Source organism: Cnephaeus nilssonii (genome assembly GCF_951640355.1).
Source record: "Cnephaeus nilssonii genome assembly, chromosome: 2".
Classification (NCBI taxonomy): Eukaryota; Metazoa; Chordata; class Mammalia; order Chiroptera; family Vespertilionidae; genus Cnephaeus; species Cnephaeus nilssonii.
In genome coordinates this window covers 47,638,006-47,656,820 of record NC_137073.1, presented here as the reverse complement: position 1 = coordinate 47,656,820, position 18,815 = coordinate 47,638,006, and the positions used below count along the sequence as shown (strand labels likewise).

At 41.6% G+C, this 18,815-nt stretch overlaps 1 protein-coding gene across 3 annotated transcripts in view; it reads right to left on the bottom strand.

Annotated features, from left to right (window-relative positions):
• Positions 1-18,815, bottom strand: part of TICAM2 (TIR domain containing adaptor molecule 2) — a 42,981-nt gene that overhangs the window by 13,948 nt on the left and 10,218 nt on the right. The window contains exon 3 of one of the 3 annotated variants that reach the window (XR_013814749.1): positions 12,499-12,589. Coding sequence is in view for 1 of the 3 variants with exons in the window: in XM_079793717.1 (XP_079649843.1) it covers positions 14,570-15,274 (705 nt within the window). In the remaining 2 variants the exon portion in view is untranslated. Of the gene's footprint in view, positions 1-12,418; positions 12,590-13,777; positions 15,330-18,815 lie in introns of those variants that run through there. The other 2 variants (XR_013814750.1, XM_079793717.1) reach the window with 2 other exon arrangements.

The window sequence follows — 18,815 nt, the reverse complement described above, 5'->3', positions numbered from 1 at the left end:
ACTCAGCTGACCGACCTGTCCTGGTGGTCAATTCGTGCACTGGGCCTCTAGTTTTAAATAATAGCTTTGCTGGGCAGAGTATTCTTATTTGTAGGCCCTTGCTTTTCATCATTTCGTGTCAATCCTTTCTAGCCTGAAATGTTTGTGTTGAGAAATAAACTGTCAGTCTTATGGTAACTCTCTTGTAAGTAACTAACTCTCTTTTTCTTGCTGCTCCCTCCCCCGCTCAAAGAATAGTTTATTGATTTTTAGAGAGAGAGGAAAGGAGACAAACATTGATGTGAGATCGCAACATTCATCAGCTGCCTCCTGCACACCTCCCACTGGGGATTGAGCCCATAACCTGGGCATATACCCGACCAGGAATTGAACAGGCAACCTTTTGGTGCCTGGGATGACACCCAACCAACTGAGCCAGGGCTCTTTTGCTGCTTTTAAGATCCCATCTTTGTCTTTAACCTTTGCCATTTTAATTATGATGTGTCTTGGTATGGGCCTCTTTGGAATACTACTCAGCCATAAAAAGAAGAAAATCTTACCTTTTGCTACAGCATGGATGGACCTGGAGAGTATTGTGGTAAGTGAAATAAGCCAGAGAAAGACAAGTACCATATGAAATCTAAAGAACAAAATAAACTAACAAATGAAATAGAAACAGATACAGACACAGATAACAGACCAACAACTGTAAAAGGGGAGGGTGGTTGGGGGCCTAGTGAAAAAGATGAAGGAATTTAAAACAAACAAAAATTTCTAGATGGTTGTTCAGAGCTCAAATGTTCTTCCTCCATCTTTCACAGTACCCAATACAGGGAGTTTATGTCATTACTGTGGCCATACTTTTACTTTACTTGTGTCTTTCATATATCTGAACACTCATTGAGAGCAGGGACGGCGTCTTCTTTAAATCTTCAGCCTCTTATTTATATCACAATGTATGATGCATAGTGTGTGCTCAATGAAAAGACTTTGAATGAAGGTGTACGAATAGCTCTATACTGCAACAATTGGGAACTATGAAACACTACAGAGTCTAGGAACAGGACTAAAATACATATGTGAATGTTTAATAGATGATAAAGGTGGCATTTAGAAGTACTGGAGAAAGATAAATAACAAAAGGGTATTAGAGCAACTGGAAAAAAATAATTATATCAACATTTCTCACTTTACACCAAAATAAATTCCATAGAAGTCTAAGACTGTAATGTGAATAAACCCACAAAGGTATAGAAGGAACCAGAGGATAATTTTTAATAATATTTACATCAGGAAGTCCTTCCTAAGCATAAAAAGGATAGAAAAAAAAAACCACTCAGATAAGCCCTAGCCAGTTTGGCTCAGTGTCGGCCCACAGACTGATGGATTGCAAGTTTGATTCCAGTCAAGGGCACAATTGCAGGCTCAATCCCTGACCCTGGTTGGGGTGCATGTGGGAGGCAATTAATCGATGTGTCTATCACACATCAATGTTTCTCTCTCTCTCTGTGTCTCTCCCCCTCCCTTACACTCTCTCTAAAAATCAATGGAAAAATATCCTTGGGTGAGATTTAACAACAACAGACACACACACACACACACACACACACACACACACACACACACACACAAACTCAGATAAAAGAAAAATTGATAAATTCTATAATTTACACATTTAAAATAAAGTTTATATGGAAAAAACTGTAAGTAAAGTCAAAACTTACACTGAGAAATATATTTGCAACTTAAATCTCAGTCAGTGGCTAATTTATCCCACACATAAAAAGCCCCTACAATTCAATATGAAAAGTTGGGCAAAAGGCATACACAGATAGTTCACACAAAAAAAGGGAACACCAAACATATGAAAAGATGTTCAACCTCACTTTTAAAAATATACCAATTAAAATTTTGATGAGATACTTTTTTTGAGATGCTATTTTTTATCTACTAGATTGGCAAAGATCAAAAAGTTTGGTAACATACTTGAAAAGATCTGGGAAAACAGTCACTCTTACATAATGTTGGTGGTAATATATATTGATACAAACTTTGTGGAGAGTATTTTGACAGTATCTATAAAAATTTCATAGACACTTGCTCATTAGTCCAGCAAGTCCACTACTAGGCTTTTATCTTACTGACATAATCATGTGCAACATTTCACACATATTATTTGTTACTAGAGGCCCGGTGCATGAATTCATGCACCGGTGGGGTCCCTTGGCCTGGCCTGTGGGGATCAGGCTGAAACAAGCTCTCCGACATCCCCAAGGGGTCCCAGATTGCAAGAGGGCAGTTCTCGGGTGACACACCCTGGAATCAGGCTCCCTCCTTTCTGGTTCCAGGTGCATCACCTAAGAACCGCAGCTACCAAGTCACCGTAGCTTGGCAACTCCTGCATTTAGCATCTGCCCCCTGGTGGTCAGTGTGCATCATAGCTACCAGTTGGACAGTCAAACAGTCGGATGGTCGCTTAGGCTTTTATATATATAGATAGGACCATTGTAACAGCAGATTGGAAACAATCTAAAAGCCCACCAATAGAGACTGATTAAAATAAATCATCACACATTGAAACAATGAAATATTTGACAGTCAAGAAGAACATAATAAGGAAGTTATTTATGCTTTGATATGGAATGACCTCTGAGATTGACTGATTGATAAGCATGGATAGACATATGTATAATATGTACATACATATAGGTCTTATTGACTATATGTATAGAGTATCTCTGGAAGAGCAACCTAGGAGCTGGTAATATTAATGGTCTTTGAGAATGGAAACTGGATTGCTTCTTTGTATCCTTAGAATTTTGAAGCATTTGAATATTTAAAAATTAAATAGAACTACGTTAATTTTTTTAAAGTTGAGTAGGCCTTTGTAACCACAGAAAATCGCTTGAATAATAATAAGGTAGTCCAAGGAAGAATAAGAGAATTATCTCAGCAGAGCATAATAACCAAGACTTATTGTTCCCCTAAGTTCCCAGTTGTCAGGTAGACTGAATTATCTACTCCCTGAGCCAACCCCGTCGCAGAGTACTAACCAATGCCAGAATTTCCCCGGCGACTGAATTCAGGGCTACAGCTGCCCTCACCTTCCTCTCCTTGCTTGCTAGCAATGGAGAAGCCACCACAGCACACACTTAGACTGACCAGTGAAAGAATGGCTGGAGCCTTCCAGTTCTTTAGCTGACATAAAACTCAGAGAAACAAAGAACGCTTTGGAGTCCCTAGGACCAGTTACTACCAACCCTTATGTCCCCTCATCTTCAGAGCACAGTCTTTGAGTTCTCTCCCTTGGATCTGCTCCAATGTCTGGATGACTGACTACATCAGGCACCTAGCCTTGGCTAGAGGGAGGCAGTGCGGCTCATCTTTACAGACGTTCTTTTTAAAGTTAAATACAAGAAATCTGTTTCTGTTTAAGTGGCATATGGGTTGTTCTTTGACTTTAGGAAAACTTATGTGAGTAAAGTGAACCCATATGGTCTGATAGGAAAAAAATAGGGCAACTATCAAGATCTGGATCGAATTACTTAGCTAATCGCTTAGCAGTCGGTCATGATTAATGAGCAAGGTCATGATGAAAGTGACTTCCTAGAATGCCTTACTCATGTTGGTTTTAAGCACTTTATTATTAGTATTATTTTTAATCCTCACCTGAGAATATTTTTCCATTGATTTTTAGAAAGAGTGGAAGAGAGAGGGAAAGACAGAGAGAAATATCAATGTGACAGCAACACATCGATTGGTTGCCTCCTGCAGGTGTCTGGACCAGGGCCCGGCCGAAGAGGAGCCTGCAACCAAGGTGCCCTTGACCAGAATCAAACCGGGGACCCTTAGGTCTGCAGACCGACACTCTATCCACTGACCTAAACCAGCTGTGGCTTTAAGCACTTTACCTGTAATAACTCATTTATTTTTCACAACTCTTAAGAGGTAGTCATTACTATGATTTCCATTTTACAAATGAGGCAACTGAAACATGGAAAGTAATTGACCCAAAGTTACCCAAGGAGTAAATAACAAAACTAGGATTGGACCCAGATAATGTGGCTCCAAAGGCTGCACTCTTATGAAAACATTAGGCATTAAGTCATAGTAACTTTACCTTTAGCATGAAGAGTAATAATTTTTGTTAGAACCAGCCCTACTGAAACTCATAGATCAGAGTGTATGTGAATGTCTATATTTCCTTTAGTCAATGTTTTGTACATTGCTGATTTTTTTTGTTCTGAAGACATAATAAACAACATAGTTATATGTACCCAGAAGCTTTGCAACACTAATTTTCCTGAAATAGACACAATTCCAACTCATTTTTCTTCTTCCTTCTAAATCAAGGCAGTGTTTCATTTAATGTACATATCATCTAGTGTGAATAAAGAAAGCAAATAAAGCAAAACAGGAGTCCTCAGCAAAATTTAGGACAAAACTTGAGTCCTTAAGACTGAAGACTGGAAAAGTTAGCTAGACAGAGCACAGAGGAGTTGGACCATGTATCTCCTGACTCCCAGTCATGAGTTATTAATCTAGGCAAAAACTAGAAACAGGGTACCTTTATCTCACCATGCCATTTCTTGATTTTACCTAGAAATTGCTATGGCTTCTCCTCATGCTACCGACTGACCTCTCCTAAGATTCTCCACCCTGGGAAGAGCAGACAGATTCATTGAGAAGCACCAGACTTAGAGTCAGATCACTTGATATTCCAATGACTCCACTATCTACCAGCCTGTGATCTTGGGCTTATTACTTATGTCTCCAGCTTCATTATCCAGAGACTAAGACTAATCATGTGAGCCATAACCAGTTTGGCTCAGTGGATAGAGCATCGGCCTGCAGACTGAAAGGTCCCAGGTTCAATTCCGGTCAAGGGCATGTACCTTGGTTGTGGGCACATCCTCAGTAGGAGGTGAGCAGCAGGCAGCTGATCGATGTTTCTCTCTCATCGATGTTTCTAACTCTCTATTCCTCTCCCTTCCTCTCTGTAAAAAATCAATAAATACATTTTTTTAAAAAGACTAATCATGTGAAAACATGGAGATGATGTAAATTAAGTGACCAACACATTAGGTGGTAAAAAATGAAACCAGTTAGCACCAGCATGTATTTCTCTAATTTATGCATCTATTGAGTCTTCCTCGTTTTTTCATTCCTCAAATCACTGCATGTGCATTAAAATTCTACAGCACGCCCTTACCGGTTTGGCACAGTGAATAGAGCATCGGCCTGTGGACTGAACGGTCCCAGGTTCGATTCCAGTCAAGGGCATGTACCTTGGTTGCAGGCATATCCCCAGTGGGGGGTATGCAGGAGGCAGCTGATAGATGTTTCTCTCTCATCAATGTTTCTAACTCTCTCTCCCTCTTCCTTTCTCTCTGTAAAAAATCAATAAAATATATTTTTTAAAAAATTCTACAGCACTTAACATGACTTCAAGTATGTGCTGACTCAAAAAATGACTATTAACTATTTCAAACATACAGAAAAGCATGGAAAATGTTATACTACCACCTATGTATGTAACCATTGAAAATATGTCTTGTATATTTTAAAACTTTATATAAATGGTATAAGATTGTCCATATCCTATATAACAAAAGCCTAGGTGGCATCGCGCAACATTGTCATAAGATGGCCGCTGCAACATCATCACAAGATGGCTACCACAAGCTGGCCACCCTCATGTCATCACAAGATAGCCGCCACAAGATGGCCACCACAAGATGGTCACCACAAGATGGCCGGCAGGGGAGGGCAGTCGAGGGCAAATAGGCCAGCAGGGGAGGGCAATTGGGGGCGATCAGGCTGGCAGGAGAGGGCAGTTGGGGGCAACCAGGCTGGCAGGGGTGGGCAGTTGGGGGCAATCAGGCCAGCAGGGAGGGCAGTTGGGGATGATAAGGCCAGCAGGGGAGGGCAGTTGGGGGAAATCAGGCCGGTAGGGGAGCAGTTAGGTGTCAATCAGGCCGGCAGGGGAGTGGTTAGGGGGAGATCAGGCTGGCAGGCAGAAGTGGTTAGGGGCAATCAGGCAGGCAGGTGAGCGTTTAGGAGCCAGCAGTCCTGGACTGTGAGAGGGATGTCCGAATGCCAGTTTAGGCCCTATCCCACAGGCAGTCAGGCATTCTCCAAGGGGTCCCAGATTGGAGAGGGTGCAGGCCGGCTGAGGGACACCCCCATGCATGAATTTCATGCACCGGGCCTCTAGCCTATACTAATAAAAGCCTAGTCGGCCATCACACCGTCACAATCCATCACCAGAGTGGGCAGGGCTTGACGCTGTGTGTGCGGGGGCAGGTTCCCACGGCTGCTCTGCGTGACTTCTGCCGGGGTTCCCGCGACCCCGCATGCACTGCTGAGGCCGGACCCCCGGCTCTGGCCTACCTCTTTGGAGCAATCCATTGAGGAGCCCTGGATGGGTGGGCGGGGCCTACCTCTTTGGGGCGATCGACTGTGAGGCTCCCGCACTGTGAGAGGGCACAGGCCAGGCTGGGGGACACCCCCAAGTTATTCTATAACTTGCTCCACCCTCTCTAGCATTGTGTTTTTCAGATTTAGCCAGGTTGATATATATAGCTTTGTTAGTTATTTTAAATGCTCTATATTTTTCAATTGTGTGAACCTACCACAATATATTTCTATATTCTCCTACTGGTGGACATTTCAATTTCTCCCCGGTTTTTCTAATCTTACAAAGAATATTGCAATACACATCCTCCTCATGAGTGCTTCTTTGGGTATCTGTGGGAGAGTTTCTCTAGGGTACAAATTCGGAGGAGGAATTGCTAGGTTCATAAGATATGCCCATTTCAACATAACTAGCTCTTGCCAAATTATGTTCCAAATTGCTATAGCACTTTGTTGTTGCAGTTTGTGGAGTTTGTTTATTTGTTATTGAGATATATTTTACATGCCATAAAACTTACCCATTTGAAGTGTACAATTCAATATACTATAGTTTTTAGTATATTTGCCAAACTGTACAACTGTTAACCCAATAGAATTTTAGATTCATGTGAGTGTTTTTATTTATAAATATACTTAAGACATCTCTTTGTAAAGCTGGTTATATGTTCTTTCCAGTGTATCCATGGAAATCCCCTGGGAGGAGCTAGTTTGTACAGATTTCCTTGTTTTAAACCTGTTTGAGTAGGTAGCTGGAAGGAACATTCCTAATTAGATTATGAAACTGCTTAAATGCAGGTTCCTGTTATTTGCTATAAAAAGCATTCCTATTTATTCACCTCAGAGTAAAATGACTCAGAACTAACTCTATTTGAAGAGAATGGGGGGAGTGTTATACCAAATAAAGGAGTTATTTTCCCCCAGAACAATTCTTGCTGAAGCCAGAAAGGGAGGGAGGTGTGAACCAGCATAGATGTTGGAGTAAACAGTTGTGAAAGCCAGTGCATTGGCAAAGGAGAAGAGAGCAACCATTTCCCTCCTTCTTAGTCCTCCCTCCCACACACACACACAGGTTAGCTCATTGAGCTTTTAATCAAATAATTTTCATGCTCTAAGTCAGGCATCCTCAAACTACGGCCCGCAGGCCACATGTGGGTGTTTTTGCCGTTTTGTTTTATTACTTCAAAATAAGATATGTGCAGTGTGCATAGGAATTTGTTCATAATTTTTTTAAAACTATAGTCCGGCCCTCCAACGGTCTGAGGGACAGTGAACTGGCCCCCTGTTTAAAAAGTTTGAGGACCCCTGCTCTAAGTTATTAATTAATAGAACTTTCAAATACTGTTTACTCCAATTCAAACTTAATGTGTTAATTGACAATGTAGATTGTCAAATATGACTTAAAATAAAAATTTATATAAAAACTAGAGGCCTGGTGCATGAATTCGTGCACCAGTGGGGTCCCTTGGCCTGGCCTGTGGGGATCGGGCCAAAACCGTCTCTCCAACATCCCCCACGGCGTCCCGATTGCGAGAGGGCAGTTCTTGGGTGACGCACCCAGAAATCGGGCTCCCTCCTCTCTGGTTCTGGGTGTGTCACCTGAGAATTGCAGCTGCTAAGTCATGGCAGCTCAGCAGCTCCTGGTGGTCAGTGCATGTTATAGGTAATGGCTGGCCAGTCAAACAGTCGCATGGTCGCTTAGGCTTTTATATACATAGACTAGAGGCCTGGTGCATGAAAATTCATACCCTGGAGTAGGGGGTCCCTCAGCCTGGCCTGCCCCCTCTCACAGTCCAGGAGCCCTTAGGGGTGGGAGGTGACCTGGCGATCAGGGGAAGGCGATGCCCCCATCACACCTCTGCTGCTGCCACTGCTGGCAGCACAAGCCTTGGTCGGCCCTGGTTACCTGAGCCTCGGGAGGCCCTGGGCGGCTGGGGGGCTGAGGGTGGGTCTGGCCACACTGTTCACCTGCCACCCCCTGGTTGGGCTGAAAGCACTGGGGGACTCCGGCGGGGCTGAGGAAACTGGGCGCTGCCATATTTGTGATGGTGTGACGGTCAATTTGCATATTCTCTCTTTATTAGATAGGCTATTATTCTTATCCAGCTACTAAGTGTTCAAATTCTAATACATTTTTTTTCTACTTGGAATCTCATAAGAAAAATCAGGTTTATGGACAACAACATTGTACTAGCTCATTCTTTTAGTCATTGGCTTAAGGACATCAATTTTCAGATGCTATGGTTTCATTTACTCAGGTGCTTGGCAGCTTTCTGAAGTTTCCTCCTTGCCCTTTAGAGTTTCCCACATGTACAGAGGGTACGGTCACATTCTGTGACCCACCCAGTGGGTGACATTAAGACCTGGCAATGTAAGACTCTGATGAGGAGGAAAGGCACAGGGCTGACTGCCCAAGGCAAATACACTGTATCTCCCCTTGCCAGCAATGCAGTTATGGCAACAGCTTCTCAACCTTCGGCCAGCCCCACCCAGTCCTGGGTCAAGAGGCTTTACCTAAAGGAGGAAACAGTCTGACTCAACAGTGAAGTGTGGCACATGGACTGAGACAATTCTGAATTAGATATTTATACTAAGCCACCCTCAATCCTCGGCAACTTGGGTGTCAGCTCAGATTTCCCTATGAGTTTATGAAAATCACTTTGCCCTCTCTCCCCTCTGCTCTACAAGACCTCATCTACATGTGAGTTTAATATTTACCACCTGGAGATGAAGTGATTGGCCTTCTTCGGGCTTTGGAACAACACGCACAACCACAGCCAGCTTCGGGGTTTAAGAATGAGCTGCAGTCAATGTGAGGACCCAGGGAAGCTACTTCTGTAACTGGCTGTGTTACTCCCCATGCATTGAAGCCTTAGGCCTACATAGGAGGTTTTGGGTCCACCCCCAGGCCCAACTCATACTTTAGGGTCTGCAAGGTGAAGAACAACAGAATGAAATGGAAAACAGCCATGACTTTCACTGGAAGGGATTAAGCCCAGCAAGCAACTTGAATTCAGGGTAGAAATCCAGTTAGGTCAGGAAGGAGCAAAGTGCATGAGTTCTTTACCCCCTTTGCCCACCCTAAGAATGAATAGTCTAACTACTTCATCAAACCTGTGTTCCCAAATGAGGCAAAATTATCTAGGTGTTGCTCAGCCCCAGAAAATAATTGAGTTAAATGAGGCCCTCAAACCCCAACTCAACAGCATGCTCCATGTGTCTGCTGCTTCTGAGTGTGAGAAGCAATGAACAGCAGAGGCATCCGCATCTCGGCTATTTGCATGAACTTCTTCAGAGCTGGCACTCCTGGACTTCCACCCCCCTGCTTTCCTAGTTTATGGCCCCACTTCCCTAACTTGTCACAGTCTCAGCCATGTTCTTTCATCCTTGTGGCCTAGGCTTCCTCCTACCACAACAGCTCACACATCTCTTGCTGTTCAGGAGGCTTCTCTCAAGTTTCAGTGCTGGGATGGGTACTGCACCTAAAAACAAGGCCCTGCATCTTTCTTTCTCTATTAAAACTCTATTTCCTGCAAGTAGCAAGAGTTGCAAGAATTGAGGTATAAGTGGTTATAAACTCATATTTGCCCTTTCCCCCATCCCATGTGCCAGAAGCCAATTCCAGCATGTCATAAATGCAAGAGTTTCATCAAAAGGTTGATGGAATTTGGGGACTCAACAAGGGCTGAGTCACATATGTTATCACCTGTTGGAGATGGCAGAGGGCATTTCCCCAAACCTGAAAAGGATACATAAATTGATTGCTTGCTGCCAAGACAGCTCAGGGCATCTTAATCTACATGTTATTGCCTCCTACTGGCCAAACACCTGAACAGCCAAAGGCAGTTTCTCCCAAACCTGATAATCTGACAATGGATTCTGTACCTAACCCTACACTTTGATGTATATATCTCCACCTTGCCTTAAGACAAATTGTGTTAATAAAAAGCAAGGGGTCCTGAAACAAAGAGAACTTAGTTCCTTTAGCTAAGTCTCGTCTGACTCCCCATAATGCCTTCCAAAATTATGTTTCGTCTCTGGACTCTTATTTAATTTATGCACAGCGCCTTCTCCAGATTTCTGAACCCTTCTAGATGCTGGATCAAGACCATCGGCATTACCATGGAGCAGATTAAATGTGCATAGGCAACAGGAATAGTTCTAGTAGCATAGAACTGGCATAGTAGCTATGTGTAAGGCACTATTTGAATGCTTCCCATGTATTACTTAATATGCAAAATAACCTTACTAGGGAGACAATATCTTTATTTTTTTGATAAAGACTCTAAGACTCAGAAAGGCTAGGTATCTTAATTGAGATCACATTTTATAGAGGACAGGGTGAGATTCAAACCCAGATGGGCTTATTCCCCAGCAGTGGCGTTGGAAGGGACGGGGAAGAGGGGTGGTGGGAGGAATCCATTTGGCTGCAGGTGGAGAGAATTTTAAAATAGTAAAATCAACTCAAATTATTACGCCATGTATAAAACTTTTCAATATAGCAGTGATGAAATATTCTTCCTTACTTGGGTGGATCCCTCCCATCATTGTAATAGGCTAGACAGTGTTGTGTCTGTATATTGTGCCTGACAATGGAACAATCATGGTACAACTGAGGGAAGCTTGACTGCAACACTGCGGATGACTGAGCAAAGATATGGAAAGAACCTGGGGTTTTAAAACTATTGTGGTAAAATACACATAAAATTTACCATTTTCACCATTCAGTTAAGTGGCATTAAGTACATTCACAATGTTGTGCAACCATCACCACTATCCACTTCCAGAACTTCTTCATCATCCCAAAAAAGAAACTCTGTACCCAATAAACATGACTTTCTATTCTTCCCTCCCCCAGCTCCTGGTCACCTCTATTCTTCTGTCTCGGTGAATTTGCCTATATTAAGTACATACAATATTTGTCCTTTTGTGTCTGGCTTTTTTTCACTTAACATAGTGTTTTCAAGGTTGTATCTATGTTGTAGCATGTATCAGAATTTTATTCCTTTTTAAGGTGCAATATTATACTATATGTAAGAAGCTGGGTTTTAATGACACCTTTGAGGCACCATATGTTAGGGGACCTCCTGTTAAGGTGGATGATAAGTTTACCTTACGGGGTAGGTCATGTGCGTTGGGTTTTGTTTCTGACAGCTGAAAGAATCCTAACTGACACATGAGGCACAATTCAGATTCTTCTGTGAAGCTCCAGGGTGGGCAATAGGCCCAGAGTACTCAGAGTGGAAGCTCTCCAGCATGTGGCACAATTTTTCAGCATTTCCCCATGGGTACGTGTGTAAATCTAAATCTATGTATGTGTACGTATGTATAGGCACACAAACACATGACCTAGCCCACATCTTTACCTCTTTTCATCCTTAGTTTAGCTATTTTGATAATTTTCTTTAAAAAATGTTCTTATTGATTTTAGAGAGAGAAGAAGTGAGAAGGATAGAGAGATAGTAACATCAATGAGAGAGAAACATTGACCAGCTGCCTCCTGCACACCTCCTACTGGGGATCAAGCTGACAATCCAGGCATATGCCCTGACCGAGAATCAAACTGGTGAACTCTTGGTTCGTAGATCGATGCTCAAACACTGAGCCACACCAACCAGCTATTTTGATAATCTCTTGTTAAAACTATTAGGTTCAACATATACAGTTATTTGGTACTTAGCATTTTTCATCATAAAAAACTGTATTGAGCTCCAAATGGAGTGAGACATTGTGTCTGGTGCTCGACAGAGGAGTACACATTGATGCCTCTTTTGAAAATACTTTTCCACAATTTTCAATAGAGTTAGTAATAATCAAGTTTAGTCGAGGGTAAAGAATAAAAACATTTATTTAAGAAAAACCATCCAGCATCAATAGCTCTTAGTTTGGCAAGTACTATGAAGAGTGGGTGATTAATGTTTTGTTGGTTATGAAATTTGAGATACAGGAAGCAGTATGGCAAAAAAAAAAAGCTTATTATTAAAACTGAAGAAGAGTTAGTAAGCTACTATGATAGAAAGGAACTTGAGGTTAAGAAAATGTCACCACACAATGAAAACAATCCCCTCTCTAATAAGTACTAGTAGAGAAGGAGGCTAGACTTACTTGCAAGATATAGGTGAATGTTCCTCAGGGAACATTTTGGTTCCTGGCGGTGAAGAGGTGGGCTGTACAAAGATGTGAGCAGACCCCAGTACTAGAAGGAGACACGGAGAAGCAGGATAAGGAGAAAGAAAAAATCATGCAGAATGTCTTTGCTCGAGGGTCCCTATAAAAAAACATATTTTTAAAAATCTGAGTAAGCATGTATTATAATTTTTATGTGACTATAAAAATATAATAAACAGTATGAAAACTACTGTAAACATCTAAGAATCCCCTTTCATTGTAAACATATACATAAAGCCTCCTGAAACTATATTATATATCACATTACCAAATTCTTTTTTTGCTGTTCCCTTTTCTGGTTCCTAGTTGTTCACATTCTGGGAGAGAACCAAGGCCTTTAGAGACCCTTCAATCCAGTCCTTTTAGTTCATAGGTAAAGAGGGTAAGCAGCTTGCCCACGGTCACATTCATCCTCAGTGGCAGAGACTGGACTAGACCCAGGTCTCCTGATCTCCCATTGGGGGCTCTTCACATTACAACATGACCTGGCTCACACCCCACTCCTCCTGGTCTGTACCTGATGATTCTCCCTGAATCTCAGCTGGGCAGAGGGCTGTGAGGGAAAGGACAGGTCTGTTGGGGCTTTCTGGGTTGCTATGAGTGTGGGACACTAGATAAAGTCCTGGTTACAGAAAATGACCAACATGAGGAGCTTCAAGCTCCAGGGGACATCGCAACCCTCCTCCATGGAGTCTCTATCCACCACATGATCAACCGAGCTGCTAATCAGTAGTGGGACTTGCCTCCAAATATGTAAATTCCAGCAAAACGAAAAATACATTTAACTGGATTTTTTTTGAAAAGCCCCATCATTCTCACATCTATTTCTGATTTCATGTTCATCAGCACTCAACATTCCATATGTTATATTCTGGCTAACCAGATTTCTGGGTGACAATAGGGGAGATGCTTTATCACAACATTCATGAGAGGTGTCTCAAGAGGGAGGGTCGGGAGGGTCGTCAGATCTCTTGGGGCCATTCTTATGTGTTTCCTTTGAGAAGAAAATTAAGTAATATATATATATATATATATATATATATATATATATATATATTACTTAATTATATATATATAATATATATATATTATATATATACACATACACACACACACACACATACACACACACATATTTACTGTTATTTTTATTTTATTTTATTATTATTTTTTTTAATTTTAAATATATTTTATTGAATTTTTACAGAGAGGAAAGGAGAGGGACAGAGAGCTAGAAACATCGATGAGAGAGAAACATCGACCAGCTGCCTCTTGCACACCCCCTACCGGGGATGTGCCCGCAACCAATGTACATGCCCTTGACCGGAATCGAACCTGGGACCTTTCAGTCCGCAGACCGATGCTCTATCCACTGAGCCAAATCGGTTTCGGCAATTTACTGTTATTTTTAAATCCTCACCACAGGATATATGGTCTTACTGATTTCACAGAGAAAGGAAGGGAGAGAGGGAGGGAAGAAGGGATGGAGGGAGGGAGGGAGAGAGAAAGAGAGAGAGAGAAACAAACATTGATATGAGAAAGAAACATCAATCAGTTGCCTCCCATTGCACCCCAACTGGGGATCCCTGGTATGTGCCCTGACCAGGAATCAAAACTGCAACCTTACAGTGTATTGGATGATACTCCCACCAACTGAGCCACATAGGCCAGGATGAAAGTGTTATATTTTGTAAATGTCTATCATGCAAGTTGTTGTTCAAGGTTCAACACAAGGACTGTGAATTGAGAATATCCTTTGTCATATTCATGAATTAGGAAAACTGTGACAGCAAAGATCTTGAAACTGACATTCTCGAGTTTATTGAAAATTCAAGAAGTACCACAATTCTTTGATTGTCTGACAGAAATTTATCTCCCTTGTGCTCTCTAGGTTCCTATAAGAATAGGATCTCTTTTATTTAAACCTTTCCTGGAAGTTACTTTCTCAAGTGAAGATAAATCATTTGTTTTATAAGTCGAGAGCCAGCCACGTGTTCTGTGTTCTACCTCAGGCAATGAATTCCCTTTGTGCCATTTTTCTTGTCTCTTTCCATATAGTTTGCTGTGTCTTATACACAGACTCCTGAAAAATTCTTTCCACTTGTGTGGGAAAGCCACGGCTTTCTTCCTCCAGGGCATTGATGGTTCTCAGAGCAAATGGAGTCCTTTCCCGGGTGAGGGGGTTGTTCAGGGGCCGCATGGGTATAACAGAGTTGTATTTGTGCTGCCTGTTAACGGAGTTCATTAGGGACGTGTAGAACTGGAACCTACACCAGGTATCCCTTAAAAAGTTCTCAGTCAACAATAAGATGGTCCATGCAGACCCATTTACAGCATCATCTAAATTCTGTAAATGCTGTCTGCCACATGGCATCTCAGCAAAGATGATTCCAGGTTTGATGCCAAAGTCATTTTGGAGCAGATCCTGGACTCTGAGAGCTTCGTCTGTGTCATCCTCTGCGTGCAATATCACAAATTTGAAGAACACCTCTTCTTCTGCCTCCTCTTCAGACATCCCATCCACGCCCGCAGCTCCCGCCAGCTCTCCCGCTGGCATCTCTGTTGTGCAGCTCTGCTCAGCAACATCATGCAGGGAGATGTCAGATTTCTTGGAATCCGACTCATGTCGTCTCTGACTCGTATCCACACTGTGGCTTTTACCCAAAGGGAGAGAAAGAGGGCAGGGATCTATTTTAGACTTCCCAATACCCATGATAAATATCCAAGTTAGAAGAGAAAAGTTTTATTTCTCAGCATTTCTTTTCATTCTAAAAGAAAAAATAACAAAGAACATTGTAAATTTAATCAAAACATTGAAAACAGAAACGTGCATTCAACATGAAAAGCTCAAAAAGATGACAACATATAGATCCTAAGGAAGAAATGCCACACAGATCATTGGGAAACAAAATCAACTGTCTTTTGTGAGCTTCACAAGGGCTACTGCAGGTGGTCAAAGGTAAGTTAAACCGAGTGTCAGGCAAATATAATAGGAGACATTTGGAAGTTTTAAATGCTATTCTATTGCTGTGGGTGCCACCATCTTTGAGGGTGTGACAGTCAATTAGCATATTTCCTCCTTATTGGCTGTGGGTGCCACCATCTTTGTGAGGATGTGACAGTCAATTAGCATATTCCCTCTTTATTAGATAGGCTACTAGAGGCCCGGTGCATGAGATTTGTGCACTGGTGGGGGTGTGGCCTGCAGGGATCGGCCTGCTGTGCAAGCACCGCTCATCCCGGTCAGCCCAGCGGCGCTCCCACTGTGTTGAATGTCTGCCCTCTGGTGGTCAGTGCATATCACAGCTACTGGTCGACCGGTCATTCTGCCATTTGGTCGCTGGGCTTTTATTATATAGGAGTCTAATTTCAGAGTGGAAGAATTAAATCAGACATAAAAGAAAAGTATTCCACGTGAATCTAATTTAAATAAATGTTCAGATAATGTTGGTAACATTGTTAGTGTAACTCCAAAATAGGCAGTGACAAGGGGGATTGTTTTATCAAAAAACAGAAAGTTCAGAATATATAACTTTAGGCTCCATATTTTCAAATATGGGCCCATTCTGTTTATTTTCCAGAGCATTTTTATTTATTGTTCATGGGCAAAGACCAGAGTTCAGGAAGAAATCAGAATTACATTGATAATGACATGAGTAACACAGCTTCATATACCAAAGTAATTCAGGTTTAGAAGAAACCATTCATCAAAAATGGTGAAAAATTGTTATGGGAAGGAAGAAAGATAGGGAAAAAACACCTAGAACTTCTTTCTCATATCTATAAAGCGTGAAAGGGTTTGCTGCTTCCCCTGAATAGTGAAGGAATTCAGCTCCTGTCTGTCATTTATTCAATCTGTACTTCAGGTTCTCACTCCATAGTATATTATGCCAACTACCAAGAGGTATTCTAGGCATAATAATTCTAAACTGCTACTTACATACATATATACATTCCAAATAATTAAAAACAAATCAATTTGCCCTGGCCAGTTTGGCTCAGTGGATAGAGCATTGGTCTGCAGACTGGGGGGTCTCAGGTTCGATTCCAGCCAAGGGCACACGCCCGGGTTGTGGGCTTGATCCCCAGTGGGAGGCAGCTGATTCTCTCTCATCATTGATGTTTCTATCTTTCCCTCTCCCTTCCTCTCTGAAATCAATAAAGAAATATATTTAAAAAAAATAAAAAAAAATATGTTTAAAAACAAATGAATTTGAACTTTCTTCACTGGTTAGGATTAACTGCCGACTTTGTTACTGCATTATGAAAACAGGTTGTACCATGCAAAGTTGCAGAAAGAAGCTTCCCCTGCACAATAAAATAACTGTTAAACCATTCAGAGACATTGGTTTATTGTGCCAATTAAAATGATCTTCATTTCTTCATTGAGTGGTTTATTAAAGCAACTTACTATCATTGTCTTGATCATTAGCTGCTGCAGGTAAGTGCACTTAAGTAATAAAGATATTCATAAAAATGTCAAAAACTTCTAAGGTAAAATGCTGTGTCAAGCCAGATCACAAAGTCTTTTGAACTAAAAATTTAAAAAAGAATTACAACATTATGCTTTCGTTTTCTTAAATACCAGTCAGCAAAAAGAGCAAAACACTCCAGAAACCTCTGTGTGCTATTCAACTTCCAAGCACTCCCACCCACCCCTAAGCAGAAAAAAGTGAATAACGATGTCTGAAAAGCTTCACTATGACCTTCTAATTTGGAGGGAGAGAGAAAGGAGATGGCCAAGGGGAAAGGATGTGGAAAGCTGTGTGCTGAAACCTGCCTTTCCTACCATCAGTGATGCACAGCCGGGGAGATGGTCCAGATTCATCACTGGGGTTCACAAGGCTGGGAGAAAGGAGAGAACCTGAGTGCGCCCACTCTGAGCCATTAACTCTATTGACAAAGGGCTTTACTAGATCAGAAGGAAGGCTTAGAGTGCTGAAGGAAAAGGAGGGAGAGAGAAGGCTCGCAAAAAGAATCCCTGGAAGCTCCCTTTAAAGTTCTCCTCACCCATCAGGAATGGTCAGCAACAGGGCTAACACATTTAGGTTTCATCTCCTTCCCCTCGGCTAAATGGAAGGAGAGTGAAGGTGGCCGCTGGGGAGAGGCACATGAGATGGCTGTTCACAGGAATAAAATCCTGTGTGCATTCACTTTTTTAGGAAAGGTAGTGGTTGAAACACCTAATGACTTTGAAAACATTTATATTGAAAAGTCTCACTCCCATCCTTATCCATCCTATTACCCCCATGGTCTCCAACTGTGATCAGTTTTACAAGTTTCCCCTATATCCTTCTACTGTTTCTTTATGAATATATATTTTCTTTTCTTTCCTTTTTATAAAAGAAGTATTATATATACATATATATGTGAATGTTCATTTACACACACACACACACACACACACACACACACACACACACTGCCAAACACCAGTATATAGCAGATTGCTTTTCCCATTAACGCTATGACCTCAGAGCTTTCCATATCAGCACATAGAGAACTTCCTCACTCTTCCTTACAATGACACAATCTTGCAGCATGTGGATGTACTATAACTGTCCCCTGTTCCTGCACGTGTGAGTTGTTTCCAGTCTACTACTATTATGAACAATGCTTCAATGAATAACTTTGGGCAAAAGTCATTTCATATGTGTGCAAGTTCATCTGCAGAATAATCCTACCAAATGGGATTTATATATCAAATAACAAATGCACTTGTGATAATGATAGATTTGGCCAAATTGCTCTCTATGAGATTGAACCTTTTTTGTTTGTCTGTTTTTAACTTGATACAATGACACCCCCACCTCCCCCCCTTGCCCCAGCAAAGATATAAGGCCATAGAAGCCACCAATTACTACTGACCACAGCCCAACAGAGCTAATCACATCCCCTTAAGCAAGCGAAATGTGGAAAAATATAATCCATCCGAATGAAGCCTGACACTGAGGTTCTGAAGGAAAGATCAGCACAGGTCTGAGATAAGAGGGAATGAAGGTCCACAGTGTACCCACTTTATATCTAGGCTAAAGAGGTTCCAATAGAACTCCCATATTAAATAAGAGTAAGATGGAAAGGACATCTTGCCAAATATGCAAAAACATTACAGGAAATAAAAAAAGAATATAAAGAAGAATCATAGCATGCAAAAGACCAATAAAAAATTCCATTTTCCTTAAGGCTCTGAAATCAGACTGTCTGAATGTAAATCCCAGCTCTGCTATTAAAAAAACTGGGAAACTTTGTACAAG